The following is a 17982-nucleotide window of genomic DNA, read 5'->3' as shown; positions in this document are numbered from 1 at the left end:
GTTGAATATTGATGCTTTGATTAGATGACTGTCTCAAAGACAATAAAGTTCTATGTTAAAGAAGTATCGTTGTCCAAGATAGGCTGTTGATCACTGATGATTCATTAGAGATGTTCTGTCTCTGCCTATGATTATTCAAGGTATTGTCTTGCTCTTATTGCCTTTAAAACCACACATTCTGCATTGTTAATAGTACATCCTGCCTTAGACAATTTGCTGTTTACACTGTCTTCTACTTTTGTAATCCCTAGTCCTTTGGCATTGAATGTTTTATGCTTTATGATTGAATTGTTTCCTTATGGAATTCACATTATTAGTAGTGTCTTCCAATTCTGCAATCCTAGTTCTATTGCATTATTTACTGGATGACTCTTGTGGTGTATGATTGCATTGTTGTTATTTTTCAGTGCTGTTACCTGCCTTAAGTCTCAGCAAGAAAGGCAGGCTATATCTACAGTAAACTAAGAGGTTTGGGCTGTCTAATGCTAGTCCATCTGTAGTAGAGCCTTGTTAATTGGTTTCTTCAGCTTATTTGATTGGGGTGCAGTTTTAAAAATGCTTAATATAAATTTTCATGGGTTTAGAGTAGAATTACTGCATACAATTACATCGTATGGCACTTTTGTAATAAGGCCTTTGTCCTGCCTCAGCTTTTCCAGTCATTTGGCCTTTCCTCCTTTCATCTTCACTGTGTGACATCTGCGATTCTACTTGTAAATGAGTTCAATGAAATATTAATGAACATATCAAATTGTCATGTGAGCTGTTCAAATCCACTTTGCAGTACTGGAGGCTGCCTCCTCCCCATTCGTCCACAATTAACTAAGGGAAAAGGCTAGTTCTGTAACTGAACTGAGAAGGTACAAAGTCTAGTAATAAGTTAAATTTAAACTAAGATATTTCTGTGGTAATTGAGAAAAAACTGTTATAATAAGTTTCTCTCTATAAGGGCTTATTTTCCAATTGATGTAGGGTAACAAACTTAAGCTTTGTTTTGTCACTTTACCATCTTATGAGAATCTGCTTCAACCTGGACTTTGATAGTGGTTCCAATTTTCTTCCTGAAACTCTGTTAGTTCTGAGCAAAAATCCAAAAAAAGGGGGGGACAGGAGTATGAATCTGAGCAAACTGTGGTTTGGGCAAACTGTGGTAAAATAAGGCCATTTCCCCCCTCCTGGAAGCAGATGGGAAGTTGTGAGGGCCCTAACTGAGGCACGGTAAGCGTTCATTGTGTAAACTTCCTGCAAGGTGAAAAATAAATCTAAAACCAGATACGTGTTGGTATGGTTTAGCCTGATAATGTGAATGACATCCTGTTTTACTCTCAAACTATTTTTTTTAAAAAAAGGATTTCCGCATATGTGTGTTGGTATAGATTGGCATAGAGCTTTAGGCTTCAAGTAATCCAAACTTCAAAACACAGGTGGTAGCATATTCCAGGACTGGTTCAGAGGGGCGAGGGGAGGCAGGTTCCCTGGGCAGGGGCAGAGAGAGGGTGGTGGCAGCAGATGGGGGAGTCTCAATTGCACAGAAGAGGTGGCTCGTTCTGCAGTATGAGTGCCCCCTTCCTCCAATTAGGCTGCTGTTATGAGTGGTGGATGCTCAGATGCCCAGTAGATAATGGTTCTGCAGTGCATGCACCCCTTTTCCCTGATTGGGCTGCTGCTAGGAGGTGGGAGGAAGGGAGAGGGAAACCCTGAGCTTCAGAGGGATTTTGCACCCCTTGGTAAGGCAGAACCTTCAGCTGTTCGTCTGGCAGTAGTAAGGTGAGCAACGCAGAGAGGGAGCTAAAGATTTTTGAGGAGATGTTCAAAGATGTCAAGTTCCAGGCAGTAGGAGACATAGACCCCACCCCCTCCCCGGTAATCTTACTTGGCCTCCCATATGTCCCTCCTTCCCCCAACTGAGGCACCCTCTGCTCTTTCACTTGCAGGATCTTCCAATTCCTTGTTTTCTTGCCCCCCCCCCCTCCTTTTCAAGGACTATACATTGACAGTGGTTGTTTGTAGACTTTGGGCATGTGAGACTTCTGGAGGGCTTAGGATGTATTCTCACACAAGGTGTAAAGAGTTTAGGGAGCTGGTGACAGCAGTTTAGAATGAATGATGCTTTTCTCTTTCCCACCATCCTCGTTCTCTGATGAGATGCTGGAAGCCCTGGAGCAACCTGGATTCAAATGGGGCAGAGGGTGGACTTTTCCCCTCTGTACCACATTGTTTTAAAACTGGAAGCTGTGTTATGCATGGTTTTCCCAGAGCCAGGAGTAGACATGCTCTTTCATCTGATAGGCTTGGCTTTCCTCAAAGAGCTTAGCTTTATGCCTTGGGAAAGGGGGGAATACAAGAACAGAGGGTGTGTTTACATGTGTTATGTGCTATCTAGTAACTTCTGACTCATTAATCAAAATGTCCTCTCATTAATAGCCTTGCTCAGGTCATGCAATGAGTTGTGGTTTCCTTTACTGAGTTTCATGGTGGCTCTTTCTCTTTTCTTACTGTTTTCAACATTTCCTTGCATTATTGTCTTTTCCAGTGAGCCTTTCCAGAGATTAAAGTACAGTAGCTTCAGTTTAGTCATTCTACTTTCTATATTTTGTTTCACATAAAGATTTTTGTTCAGTCAGTTGAAATGCAGTAGTTGAGAAAATTGCTTCTGTATTAGAATATAATCCCAAATGAATATGAGAATTATCATTCATTTTTACACACTGCCTTTGTCAAAATCATTATCTTGTGCATCATTGAACAGGGTACTTTAAAATGAGCATTTATTCCAAGATGTATTTTTACTTTCAAACTTTCAAGTGGATGGGAAGATCAGGGCTAGTTGGCACTAGGACCCAGGCAGAGCATTCTACAACAAAGAAGGTCTGGCATGCATGGTTCTGTGGCACAGGAACATACCATCTGTCTTTCTTCTGCTGTATTTTATTAGACTGTGAAGGAGTGAAGGAGTGTGAGGTGTGTTTGGTGTTTCCAATGTCAAAATTATGTGTGCTGTATTTTTTTAAAAATATGGGAAAAGGCTAGGCTGAAAGACTTTCTCCTTGGGTTGGGTTTATATGCATGCAGAGGGGAATATTTAAACAATAAAGATAAATAAAATAGTGTGAAAGTGTAATTACTCATGAACTATTCATAGAGGTCAATTTAATTTATTCTATCACTTAAAAGATATGTATGTATGTATGTATGTATGTATGTATGTATGTATGTATGTATGCACATACAAAGAGAGAGAGAAAATGTGTATATAATATATGGGGGGGGGGGGCGTCATTTTGTGCTTTTGCCCTTTTCAAAAAATGTCCATCTTGTCCTGGCATGTTCACTTAAGCTTATGCAGTGCTTCTTGCAATTGAAGCAGATCTCTTGGTGACTGTTCTGTAGGAGAAGATTGACAAGAAGTTTGGATACCAACAGTAAATGAGATCTAAAACGAGTAATTTAGTTCTGCAATCCTCTTTTAAAAATTGCTTCTCCATTCTGCTTCTGCTTTGTATGCCTTTGTATGCCTTGGAAGAGGCAGAATTTGGTGCTATCTGAGGTGGCACTCTACTCTAGGCTATAGTAAAAGGCAGAACTGCTGACGGAACTGTGAGAGAAACATTTAATTTATTGGTGCTGCATCTATAATGCAGTTCCACAGACTCTGGAAATTGATTTGCTAACTGAAATTTATTTCTCGACACTTCCTTGGATATCAGCCAGCCTTCTTGTTATGTTGCACCTTTATTTATGTTGCTAAAAGAAGAGAGGGAAAATAGGCATCTGTGGCAGCAACTCCCAGCAGTTTACTCCTTTCTAATTATATTTCCTGCTGTGAGAGGGGAGAGAGAAGGAAAACTGACAAGCAATGCTGTCTTCATGCTGATTTGTTTTTTCTTCTCCCTTTTTATCTTGTCTTGAGAAAAGCTAGCATTTTAATACCTCTCATAACCTGTGAATAAGTAGTACAGAAGGATGAATAAATACAGCAATATTTTACATTCCTTCATCCTTGAGATGAAATGCACATCCTATAGGGCTCTTTCTAGATTTAAAAAATGCTAATAATTAATTATAAATTGATTTAATTGATGGGGGAGGTGTGTCCCAAAGGAAAGTATTGAAAGCTAGTGTGGTATAATGATCAAGAGTGCTGGATTAGGATTTAGGAGGTACAGGTTCATTTTCAACTGATGCCTTTCTGGGTAACTTTGGGCCAGTTACACTCTTTCAACCTAACCAACCTCACAGGGTTGTTGTGAGGATAAAATGAAAGAGATGAGAATGACTGCTTTTGGTCCCCATCGAGAATAGAGGCAGAATATAAATAAAGTAATTAAAATTGTAAGTGTTGTATCCGTGTTCCTGAAAACAGCACCTTAAATGAGACATTCCCCATCTCTCACAGGTTGGAATGAATGCTACTTATAAGATTCTGCTCGCCATCTGCTGTTTCAATAAGCATTTGTATGAAAAATAGCAGAAATTTCTTCCCAAAAAATATGCTGCCTAACTAATTAGTGGCGGTTTTACTCAATAAAAACAGTTTTAATGTATTGATTTTCTAGACTGATTAAACATTGCTATTCCTCTATATTATTGTAAAGTTAGTGAGTATTGGGAAAACTCAGCCCTTCAGGCCTTTGAGATCTTATAGGGGGAGTTTTAGATGAAACATTTCGCTCACTTTCAAGATTCTAGCCCTTCCTGCACTTCACAAATAAAACATCTTGCAAACATTCTGAAAAGAACTGTTTTGGCTTTTTTTGTCTGCATAGCATACACACACATAAAAAAAAAACATTGCCATGGAAAGTGGTTCTTTTTCCCACCTCCCCCCACTAGTTCTCACTTGCGCCCACCATTTTCTCTCACCTGTAATTCTTCGTCCCACCCACCATTTGCTGAAAGTTTGCAACAGAGGTTTCCTCTGCTTGCAGCTCATCCACGCTCAGTTTCACTGTATAAAGTACATGAATAAAGTTAGTTTGGAATGATAATCCTGCGCATGTGTCATTTTTCCTTTTTTTGTTTTGTTTTGAGGGAGTTGTCTTTGAAGCTATGACGACTTGAAATATTTGCATTTTTCAAATTCTTATCTGAAGATTTCAGATTTCAGATGTCATTGTAGCTTTGAAGACACCTCCCTTAAAACAAACAAAAAAGGAAAAAATGACATGTGTGGATAATCACCAGTCCAAACTTACTTTATTTGTGTACTTTATACAATGAAATCATGCGTGGATGATTTGCAATCAGAGGAAACCTCCATCTCAAACCAAAGTAATTGGCAGGCGAGATGGAGAATGATACAGGGGAGAAAATGGCAGGTGCAGGCTGCAGCGAAAATGAAAGTAGAAGAGTTCTGAAATCAGGTGGGAAAAATAAGACATTTCCTGCTCTTAGCACAGCAAGTCTGACCCCATCTTGGGAAAAAAACGATTGCTAAAAAAACCCCCAATTGAGCAGAAATAGAATGTCCTGAAGACATTTTGGGGGAAAACTTGTGCGGAGTTCTTTTCCAAAATACTTCTTTTAACGTCCTCAAGATGTTTTATTTGTGCTGTGCAGAATGGTCCTCTGTTGTTATTTTTTAGCTGCAGTGACAACAAAACAAAGTTGCACCTACCTAGAATAGCTGTATTAAAATAATTTACAATAAATATAGTATTTTCGCTTCTTTAATTGGTTTGTTATGACAGTTGGAATTAGCAATCAATAATTAAAAATTAGGTGAATTTATCAAATGCCAGAAGCAGCTTCTAGCATCAAACTAAAATTCTCAATTGCAAGTCCATCATTTCAACATTAATGGAACAAATTTCCTAATTCCCCCCCAAAATTAACCAACGCTGCAGAGAGTACGTTTTTAACGTACTAGTTTATAATTTATTTGCTGCTGATAATCAAAGGCAGTTGCAATCTTAACATAAAATATATTTTAAAAATGTAAAGACCATGCAGAATTCAGAAGTATATATCTCTCTTGTTTGTGTAACACACAAGTATCTTTTGTTGCGCCATCACTTTGAACAAACAAGTTTTTGAAACATTGGAAGTGAAAGTGAGATGAAAGAAGTTCCAAAACACTCCAGCACTGCTGCTGTGTTCTATCGGATGGGGGAAACACTTTCAACTACTCCCAGATTTAAATTGATGTTTCATCAGTAGAGTAGCTAATGTCCATTTTCTTCTTCTTAGTTATAACTGTGGTATTCCACAGAAATAACTATAATCAGTATGTTTACATGCCTCTGTAACACCAGTTTTAATTAGTCATGTGCATGTATCTTAAACTGACCTCCTTAGTGCAGGCATGAAATGTGAAAACTATGTTGTAACCAGAAACCATGAAATCTCTTGGAACATCTTTTTTTTTTTTGCTTTCTCAGGTTTCTCTAAACTGAATGATCATCATGAAGCCGTAGAAAAGAGCATGACATTCTAGATTCCTTTTCACCCATGTGTGACTGAATCTTACTTGTGCAGCCCAGCTTTCTTTGCTAGTCAATAAAACTAAATAATGGATTGGGCAATGTGCCTCTTTCTTCTCTGAATATATATAGACTACCGCTAAAGTGAGCAAACACAAAATGAATGTAATTCCAAATATAATGTGCATAATATTTGCTGTGCTTCAGGCAAGAGCCTGTGTAGCTTTGTTAGCTAGCCAGCAGCATGTTTAAACCAAACTCCTGTCACCCCTCCCTATGGCTTTTGATCTAGAAGATCTTTACTACTTAACTTAAGGGTGGAAGAGACACTTGACATAGTCCTCTGGCTTATAATACCTGTTTTCCCCTATCATCTTGGTCAGGTAGTTTCTTGACTTGTCTTGAGCAAAACTGTAATTTTATGTACCAACAAACATTGGAATAGAATTTCAGCTTCTACTTTTGGTTAATGAATCAGATCATTAATTTGCTGGGAGCCAGAAGATAATGTAGGCTGCTAGGAGCTGGAAACAGCTATGAATGGAGGGGTGGGGGCGGGGAGAAAGACAGGATCTGTTATGAGCAAGGCATCAGCTTTTGGCCTTACTTTTGGGATAGAAAGAAAGGAGGCAATTGTATCATCCTACATTTTTCCTGGTTACTAAAGATCCAAAGTTGAAATCAATATATCTAATTCTCAGTGTAGCCAAATCCGTGGATATTTCAGCCAGGAGACTGAAACCACGAACAGACAATACAGATCTTTCTACAAACCTGAAAGTTAAATCTTAAATCTAAAAGCAAAACAATGCAAACAACAACAACACTGTGTGTGTTGGGTGGGGATGGGTGGGTAGGTGGGTTTTTTAAGCCAATCAAATAATAGAAGCAGCTACTGTAGCTTTAAGAAACAAATGCCCTCAGTTATAGTAGTTAGAATTTCAGACTAGGATCTGAGAGACCCAAGTTCAAATCCCCACTCAACTGTGGAAGTTCACTGAATGACCTTGGGCCAATTATATATTGTCAGTCTAACTTACCTCACAGGGTTGCTGTGGGAATAAAATGGAGTGGAGGGAAATGATGTAAACTGCTTTGGGTTCCCAATGGGGAATAAAAGCATGGTATGAATAAAATAATAAATATAGTTGAAGTTGGAGGCAGGTAAAGATGGGTTGGGTAATGCATGGGAAAGAGAGAAGGAAATGGAGAAAGCTGATCATATGGAGCTGCCTGGAGGAAGGAAAGAGAAAGTAGCGTGAGTAGGGGGTACAGGGGAAAGAAACATGCCTTTTGCAAGTCCTTACAAGTTTCCCACCATGCAACTGACCTAGCCTGGCTGGCACCATCCATCTGACCAGAGAGAGAGAATGAAACAAAGTTGAAAATGGGGCAGATAAAAGGTAGGTTGGCTGGCTGATTAATGGGAAAGATATAAGGAAGAAGAAAAGGAGAGAGGCTGTGGGGCTTTCAGGAAAGAGGAAATATTAAGGGAGGAGAAAATGAGATGCCTCCTCCAAGTCCTTGTGGATTCCCTGCTTGGAGTATTTTCATAACTAGCAGGGGAGTGGTGAGAGATCAGTTCACCGAGTTTAAATGGCAGCTTTAGAGGTAGACTTTATTGAATTACACCCCTGCTGAGCTCCCTCCCCTCCCCAAATTAAGTCCTCCCTCCCCAGGCTGTGCCCCCAAACATCCAGGAGTTTCTCAAACCAGAGCTGAGTACCCTAATTGGAGGTTCCATTTTGAAATTTGTTGTATACATTTTGATTTTTAGTTGGACAGAGAAAAGTTGTATATAGATGCATAGTTGCCCTGGTTTGTAGAAGGTGTGAGGAATACCTAATTTAGCAGAATTTTTCACCCTAACTGTAAGTAGAAAGGATGTCAGAAGTCTGTTAGCAGTGAGCAAAAATGTTAAGCATACAGGCTGATGCCCCTAGAAATATTATCATGAAAGAAGAACCCTTTGCTAATGGCATAAATCCAGCATATATCACTGGGTCCCTTAAGAACAAATTGACCAAATCACATACAAAATGTATTTGTTTTATAATCATGCCCTGTTCTGTAGCTTGCCTTAGATACAAGGATTTGATGTTATTAACTCTTCTGTTGTCTGCCAAACAGAAATGAGCTTATCTTGAAAAAACATTCATATCTCATTCCTTTTAATCTTATAAGGAATATAGATAAACACTCATTTCCTACAAGCATGTTAAGCGAAACCTAGCATCAGAAGAATAACAGGCCTACCTAATCAAGAAATAAAATTTCCTTTTCCCTGGCATCTCTTTTCAAAAGGAACCTTCTTTTGGAGGAAATGTACTGAACTGTAGAATTTCATTCTAGGAGATCTATATCTGAAGAATTAGAGCATTGAGGAAAATCAATGTATAAGTTAGCCTTATTTTTCCTTTCAATTTATTTTCTACAATTGCATCTGGGTTTTGTTTGTTTTGTTTTTGCCTTCCAAGCTCTTTTTATATGCTTCAGTAAAAAATAACTTTCTCATTTTAAAAGCTCTGGGCAGATGTGTAGTTCAAGATCCAAAATCCTCCTTACCTGACCAAAATAGAGGGACAGGGTGGCAGAAACCGTGCCCCCAGAGATCTTCCTTTATTGAGGATTCCTCAGTGAGCTACTAGCATCTGAGTAAATTGAGGTGGGGCCATAAAGAGAGAATGTAGCTGGATTGTGAAATATCAAAGCTGATTGTGAAATATCAAGTGTTAAGTTTCTCTTCCGAGGGACCATTCTCAGCTTCGTCATTCTGCCACTGCTAATAGTTGCCCCATATCTGTAGGGGCTGGATTACATTAACTCTGTTTTGAAACTATATTTTTATTTTAAGAATGCTATCAGCATTGTAAAATTGTACATTAGGCTAAATGCAGAAAAGCAAAAAAATTCTAGCTAGAATCTTCCTTTGAACATTGTGAGAGGAGTATAAGAAAGGAGTGTTTTCATACAGAATTCTGAGCCAGAAATCATTTGGAACTGACAGGAGAACCTTGCAGCTCATTGCTACTCAAAGATATGTTCAAAATAAAAATTAACAGATGAGAGGGGTACACGAAAATAGTGAAACTACAAAACTAAGTAATAATGAAAATATTCCTAATACAGGTCTGTGTATTATATATTGTATTAACATGACACTTTGGATATGTCACAATTAGATTTACTGACTTATTACTGTGTCACTCTTATTGTTACTATGGAATAAAATATGTCTTGTGGGATGTCAGCAATAACTTGGAGAGAACAGTTCTTGAAGTACTTGCTGATGAAACTGAGTGCACAAAATAAAATGTGACCAACTCCCATTACCACTTTAGATGGCAAAAATTAATAAATATTGTTACTTCAAGTAGTATCTAGTCAAATCATTTATTCATTTAATCTTGGAAGTAGTTTGGGGAGGGTGTAAGTACTTTCCTTTTTTGTTTTATGTGCTCTGTTTAGAGCCCTTTAGCCTCCATGGCTTTGTCCATGTGCAGCAGAGATGGAGGAAGTTGTAATGTTTGAAGTTGATCATTAACAGCTGTAGAATAAGCAGTCTGTGAGGTAAGAGGACAGGTCCTCTCATGGATTAGACAGGAGCCTAGTGGCACGTTAGATTAACATTTTATTCACAATAAGCTTTCCAGGATAGTAGATTCAGAGCACACTAACGTATCTTTTCAAACAATGCGTTTCAAACTATTAATTTACTACCATAAAATGTAGATGGCCCCCAGCTTTGATTACTTTAAAAAGAACTAAGATTAATGACATGTAGATCTATTGACTGCAATTAGTCATAATGTCATCATGGAACCTACCTGCATGTAGTATACCACTGGTGGGCAACTGCTAGGTTGAGTTTCAGGCCTGGTTTCTGAGCATCCTGGAAGCATCTAGCTGAGGAAACCTGGTACTGGACTAGATGTAATTTATTTATTTAGTGTATTTATATACCCTTCTTTTCAGCCACAATAGTCAGAATCCAAGGTTTGATGTTTCAGAACTCTTATGCAGGGGTGGACTTGGAAATTAAAATGGCCCTGGAACAAGGCAAGCTGAGGTGCCTTTTTTGTGCTACAAGTCAGGACTACATGGCTGTTTGGCTCAGTGGTGCCAACAGTGAGAGTTGAGGAGACCATTGCCTCCTCTTGCAAACTGCCCACAATGTGGGATGGTACAATTGGTGAGTTGACATCAATTGCCAATTTCAAATGAAGACTCTGAGCCTGAGGTGGCAGACAGAGTTGCTGGGACTTGGATCTGCTTTTTCTTGCTGCCAATTGTGTTCTACGGCAGCACCCATGATGAAATTTCACTGCCTACCCTTATATATTCTCCTATTCTCTCTTTCTTTATTCTAGTGAGGACTTTGGTAGTTTATAATACATGGTGTGGCTGTTTGAGTGATAATAAATGAGACTTGATGGCATTAGTATTATTAAGCAAAGTCAGGATCATCCAGCATCTGTTTGTGCAAAAATCACAGTTCTGTATAGACATTAATGATAGTTTTCAGAAGACCTTTTTTGTTGCAATTACACTGCTATGCAGAGAAACAGCAGCCAAACTTGCTGGTTGCTGTCTACCTTCAACTCAGTTCCCCAAGTTGATCATTCTCTTGTAGTTAAATTACATTTTCTATTTGCTAGGCAATATTTTTTTCCATGTGAGCTAAAAGTGGATATTGACTACCTCAGTTTCTTGCTCCAGTGCATTGTAAAGATGAGTACCATTTGCAATGCAGTTGATTTCAAGCTTTGAGGTTTAATTTTTTGTGTATTAATAAGAAGATATTGTACAAATTGTTGTTTTTTCAACAACCTAACGTAGAATGCTTTGCTGGGAGTTACTTGGCTTGCCCAAAGACATGAATTGGAACCTAAACCTTGTCTCTCACATCCAGATGGAATGCTTCATCAACTTACTGCCATAGTTCCTAGCTGAAAATCATCCACGAGGATGATTGAACTAATTCTTCTTGGAGAAATTATGACATCTCCCTGGAAAGCAAAGGTACAGAACTGACCTGACCTGACCTTATTCTCCCCCAGCTAAACTAGTTAGGTTCACTGTTTTGCCTCAATGGTCTATTATTTGATTTTTTAAAATTACTAAGAGATAGGGTTGAAAGTTAGCTGAAAGTTATTGGTTTGCCAAATTGTCACCAGAATGGGCAAGGTTTAACTCCCATCACCTGCTTCCTCCACTTTCTATAAGAAAAAACACAAATGATAACCAGTGTGGTCAGAAGACAAATGATAACTAGTGTGGTTGGAAGACATGTACATAGAACCATGCAAATATGAAAATATCTCACTTTCTGATTAGAGCCCAAATCCACACTCCTTTCCTTATATCCTGGCTTAGATTCTGCATGAGGCTTAAAGATGCTTTGAATTTATACAGTGACTTATAATGTAGTAAAGTATCTGTGACAAAGTGACAAGGCTTTGTCTCAAGCCTGGAAAAAACATTAAGATCAAAGAAGAATGAAATTAGAAATAAAGTTGATCAAGGAGGGACTATTTGCACTGGCGAATTAGCAAATCTTAAACCATCAAAATAATAACCAACACTAAATGTCAATAACCAATAACAGAAGCCCACTAAAAGGCCAGTATACCAAGCTTCCAAGTATTGTGCTGTAGTCACTAATCCATTTAAGAGCAAAGCACTTAGGGGTGGTCTAAGAATCTACATAGCAAACAGTTCTAAGGGAAGAAAGCAAAATCCTCATTTCATTGTGGCTGGTGGGGACCTAAGCAACTATGTAACTTTGGAGCCAGGTAGAAGTGCTCTCTGGGGAAGTCTTATAATCCAGTTATGAAGCAAGAAGAAGATTGGCTGATATGATCAATGAAATGATACTTTGGGCAATTCAAATGGTCTAAACCAGTGATGGCAAACCTTTTCGAGACCGAGTGCCCAAATTGCAACCCAAAACCCACTTATTTATCGCAAAGTGCCAACACGGCAATTTAACCTGAATACTGAGGTTTTAGTTTAGAAAAAACAGTTGGTTCCGAGGCGCGGGTTACTCAGGAGTAAGCTTAGTGAAACAACCATGCAACGCTTCAAATGTGTGAATCATGATCCTAGGAGGGTTACTCAGAAGCAAGCCCCATTTGCCAGCAACCGAGCTTACTCCCAGGTAAAGGATCATACCCAGGCCAGCCTAGATGCGTGTGTGCGTGTGTGTGGGGGGGTGATTTTCCACCCCCTCCCACATGATGAACTCTGTGCGCGAGTGCCCACAGAGAGGGCTCTGAGTGCCACCTCTGGCACCCATGCCATAGGTTCGCCACCGCTGGTCTAAACTGTATTACTGGACAGCCTGTCCACAGCATGAAATGAAATGGAAGCTTGTTTGTATATGTTTATGAGTCTTGTGATTAGGAAACAGAAACGTATAGGACCATGGTGGCGACCGTGGTGGTTGGCCATGCTGGCAGGGGCTGATGGAAATTGTAGTCCATAACATCTGGAGGGCCAAAGGTTCGCCACCACTGGTATAGGAGAATAGTATCTGGTGGCCAGAATTGGGATAGGGTGGGTATGTTTGGGAAGCTACTGTGAGTTGGGCAGATATGTCTGTTGATTGTTATAGGGAGGCCAGCATAGGATCAGGGATCCCAGCAACAGGGGGATATGGGAGGAAATGAAGGGGCTGGAGATATGTCTATGCTCAGAATCCTTCTAACCTTTGTCCCATCCCACAATGCGTTGGTGGATATGCTAAGGTGTTTAACCCTTCTACAGCACTGATGTTGTGTAATGCCAGATCCATTAGCAATAAGACTGCCACTCTGCAGTTATTTTGCAGAGCATAAAGACAACCTGGCATGCAAGACCAAAAATTGGGTAAGGGAGCCCCCCTCACCGCAAGGGTTTTTGGTCCCTCAGCAGTTGTGAACCGGACGGGGGTGGAGTAGCAATGCTTGTCCAGATGTCCCTTGCTAGTGTGCAGAGGTTTGAGACCTTCCCTCCCCACATCTTATGACTGTTTTTCACTTGAACAGCTGAGTGGAAATCCAAGAAGTGCAGATCTTTCCAATAAAGCATTCAACAGCTCTTCACTGATTTAGTTTTTCCAAAGGTTGAGCTTGTTCTTGCTACTAATGGAAGAGTGGACTGTTCCATATTGGTGGAAGAGAATTGTGCATTAAATGACAATACTCTTGATTTTATGCTTTTTTCATGTTTTTAACAGCATGTTCCACTTTAAAAAGCACAAGGATATATTTTTCTCTCATTCTTTTAATTATTTACTCTTTATTTGTACTAAATATATTCTACTTGAAAGACACATTGATTTAGAATTGAATTGTCAGTCTGTTAATAGTGCTTTTAGACTTCTGATAATTATATAAATATTTAAATAATGATCATGAAATGTAAAACTGTTTTTTTCAAGAAGTGCCTTCACATGTTGTTTCTAAAGCTAAAATGCTAGAAGTTCTGTTTATGGGGCTCCAAACAGCTCCCCCTTTTAAATTGCTGGCATACAGGACCCTGATTTAGATTGGGACTTCAGTTCAAGGAGAAGAGGAAAGGGTTGAGGCTTTTCCCGTGCTTTTTTCCTTACCCAAAATGACCAATGTGCATTTCACCTTGTACGATATAAACTGAACTCCCAGCATCTCATGCAGCATGACCCTGTGTTTTAAAAGCCTGTATTCAACCTTCTTATGGTCTAATGGTTACTGAGAACTTACAAAAAAATTAAATCCATCTGATTTACTCAGTCATTCTTTTTGTCTTCATAGGATTGAAAAAACGTACAAGGAAGGCCTTTGGAATACGGAAGAAAGAGAAGGACACTGATTCCACGTAAGTATACATAGTGAAAGGAAGCATGTCCTAAATGGTAGGGAGGTTATTAAATTGATGCTTCATGACAGTGCTGGTTGATGTAGGCGATATCAAATCAGCAAAACAGAATTCAGTAGTGAATACTGTGAACAGTACAGTGTGAAACAACTACCTAATGTTGTGAGGGTAGTTGAGACTCTATATAGTCCCTTTTTGACTATCTATACACTCCCTTTACTGATGAGACCCAGCTTGATTCCTCAGATACATAATACTTGAACACAAGAAGCTGCCATATACTGAGTCAGATCCATCAAGGTTGGTTTTGTTTACTTGAAGTGGCAGCAGCTCTTCAGAGTCTTAGGGAGAGGTCTTTCACAGCATCTATACCTAAACCTTGTAACTGAAGATGCCAGAGATTCAACCTGGGACCTTTTGTATTTGGAGCAGATGCTTTACCATGGAGCCATGGCCTCTCCCCAGTTATTTAATCTGACTCTACTTTTCTGAGAGAATAGAACTGAAGCTGCCTGCTTAAACTGCTTATAAGATTATTGTTGCAAATCTGTCTGAACAGAAAACCTTGACGGTAGGTGAAAGCCAGCTCTTGGAATAACAACGCATTGTGAAACTTTTATAGAGTTGTCCTGGTTTTTCAGTGATACTTCAGCATCAAATTGTTCCACAGCTGAGGTTTAGAACATATTGAATTGGCGTTGTCTTGTTACTTGTGCTGCTGTTAGTTCCTGGATGACGAGGGGAACAATAATGCAAATTGCCCCAAGCCTCAAGTTCTAGAACATAGGATGGTCCTTTGGCATCAATACAACTAGAGTCCTTGTTCTGAAAAGATTAGAACTTCTCCAGCGCTGAAAGGCCTAACATTCGCTGAATTCCCACTGAAAATGTAATCTAGATACAACCAAGTTTCAAAAGAATCAGCACCTTTTCATCCAGGTTCCAACAGCCTCACTGCAGCATGTTTCTAGAGAAGACATCTAGGCCTGCCCCGGGGGGGGGGGGAGGTGCCTGCTGTCAGGGGTGCAATTGTTAAGCTAGCAGCACCAAAATTTCAGAGCATCTTTAGGAGGCCCTCCTTATGATACCACCCAGGTTTGGTGAAGTTTGGTTCATGGGGGCCAAAGTTATGGACCCTAAAATGTGTAGCTCACATCTCCTATTAGCTCCCATTGGAAACAATGGGGGATGGGGGCACCCCCTTTGGGAGTCCATAGCTTTGGACCCCCTGGACCAAACTTCACAAAACATGGATGGTATCAGTAGGAGACTCTCCTGATGATACTTCACAAGTTTGGTTCATGGGAGCCAAAGTTATGGACCCTCAAATGTGTAGTCCCCATCTCCTACTAGCTCCCATTGGAGTGTTTTTTCCCCAAAAAAGGTGCATATTCAAGCAGGTCCAGGAAAATCTTGTGATAAGGGGGCGGGAAGCACTAGAAATGGGACTGATCTGTGTTCCATGGTTCTGCTGTGAGGACATCTTGAGGGAACCTGGATATTTTGGGTGACTATCCCAGGAGGGAATCACCAGTGAGGGAATCGCCAGTGAGGGAATCACCATTGTGGAGGGCAAGCAAAAACTTCTTTCTGTGAAATTGCCCTTTGATGCCAGCTTTCTCCATACTGTCCCTATCCTTTGATACTAGTGTGCACAGCTTTTCAGCTGTTTGCTGCTTCTAAATCTGAGAAATCTCTTGGCTATATAATAATAATAATAATAATAAGCCTTTATTTGGCATAACAATAATCATAACAATAAAAAACCTGAGATAAAAGGTATACAGATACAAAGGTTTAAGATAAAAGGTATACAAATACAAAGGTTTAAGATAAAATATAAATTATTGATTGTGCATCACCTCCAGTAAAAATTGTGCAACCAATTCACAAGTTTCATTGTCAGAATTGTCCAGAAGAAAAGGAAGTCTACTTGATTCTTCCATTTCACTAGGTATCCTAGAAAGAATGTTGGAATATTTTGATCTGATATTAGCAGATTTAGGGCAGCAAAGCAGTTGATGTGCCAATGTTTCAATTTGTTGTTCACCACAAGAGCATACCCTTTCGCTCATTTCCAAGTTGTTAAATCTACCACGCAATAAAGCGGAGGGGAAAACATTGAAGCGAGCAAGTGTGAGGGCTCTTCTCTGCATTGGATTAGTCAAAAAATACAAATAGGGAGCCATCCTGTTTTGATATAGGGGTATTGAAAGATGTAAGGGTGAACAAGTTTTCATAGCAGCCCTAAATAAATTAATCCATTCGCTTTCCAACAATTTTTGTTTTAACAAGTTGTAGGATTCTGAACTAGATAGCGGGAAAAGCGAGTCGAGAGATATACCAAGTGATTCAATCTTTTTTTCGATCAGAGAGAACCATGGATTAGCCTGAGTATCAGACAAAAGTAGGTGAATCAGCGAGTGCTCATCATGCGAGAAATGTCTTGGCTATATTCTGCCTTTAAAGGTAAGGGCAGACGAGAAGAGTCATGCTCCAGTTGGTGCTAAAGATATATATTTTTTCATTGTTCCTAAAGGAAAAGAGAGAGCCAAGAAAGGTATCAAAACTAATTCAGAAGATTATTTTTTGCTATCTGGGACAAATTGATAAATGGTATTATTTGTTCCCAATAATCTTTTTATTCTGCGTGAAATGCCCTGTCTGCGCCAAGCTCGGAAGATAAATGTTCACTGTCTTGCAGACCTAGTTTGTGTGTGCATTACTTAGCAACGCACTACTGTAAGCTGTTTCTGTACTAAAAATCCTCTGAAATTAACAGAGAGACAGCAGTCAGTGCCTCAAAATCTTCAAGTGCCAATGCTCACTTATGATATATAAGTGATGATATAAGAACATTGATAGAGCCTTTTCCATCCATCTGAAATAAGGAATAAGGGCCTCTTAGTCAGAAGGCATGATTTAACAGCAGGTTTTAGTTGGGTTACTCCCATTTAATTTAAAAAACTTGTATTACCCTGTTTCCCCGAAAATAAGACATCCCCTGAAAATAAGATGCAGTAGAGGTTTTGCTGAAGTGCTCAATATAAAGCATCCCCTGAAAGTAAGACGTAGCAAAGTTTTTGTTTGGAAGCATGCCCATCAAACAACACCAGAGCATGCAGCTGTGGAGCAGAAAAATAAGACATCCCCTGAAAATAAGACATAGCGCATCTTTGGGAGCAAAAATTAATATTAGACACTGTCTTATTTTCGGGGAAACACGGTAAGGATTGTTCCACACATCAGGATTGTTCCACACGTTGTTCCATACATGATAAAATATGCAGAATAAACATGTTTTCAAAGAGGCATGGTATAAAGGTACAACATGGGAGCGTACAATCGATCACAAGTACAGGAAAGTGGAATATAAAGTATGCAGTATTCCTCAGTAGATCAAGACCATTTTGCTGCATGGTTGGATGAGCAGTTTCCTGCTCACCTAAGGTCTGAACATCAGAAGTCTAACGCTATGGTAAAATTGCCTAATGGCTGTTGAGTAGGAAGCTGCTTGTCAAACCCTGAATCTACTCAATACAACATTGGAGGGATGTTTTTTACCTCTCTATGTCCAGGCTGTATGGCAGAGTTGGAAACAATTGGGATTGGACCCCCATCCATCATCCTGCTTTCCTGTTCCTTGGTATCCTAAAGAATTAGGTTTTTAAATTGCAAGTGGGGGTTCAGTTAATAACAGTTAATTGACCATAATTCAGAT

At 39.4% G+C, this 17982-nt stretch overlaps 1 protein-coding gene across 1 annotated transcript in view; it reads left to right on the top strand.

The window, feature by feature from the left end:
* Positions 1 to 17982, top strand: part of SGIP1 (SH3GL interacting endocytic adaptor 1) — a 173840-nt gene that overhangs the window by 33684 nt on the left and 122174 nt on the right. Inside the window, exon 2 of the mRNA XM_048497854.1 lies at positions 14198 to 14261. Within this exon, the coding sequence (XP_048353811.1) occupies positions 14198 to 14261 (64 nt within the window). The remainder of the gene's footprint in view (positions 1 to 14197; positions 14262 to 17982) is intronic.

Source organism: Sphaerodactylus townsendi, linkage group LG05 (assembly GCF_021028975.2).
Source record: "Sphaerodactylus townsendi isolate TG3544 linkage group LG05, MPM_Stown_v2.3, whole genome shotgun sequence".
Lineage (NCBI taxonomy): Eukaryota > Metazoa > Chordata > Lepidosauria > Squamata > Sphaerodactylidae > Sphaerodactylus > Sphaerodactylus townsendi.
The sequence above is the reverse complement of the archived record's forward strand: the minus strand, read 5'-3'. Positions and strand labels throughout refer to the sequence as shown.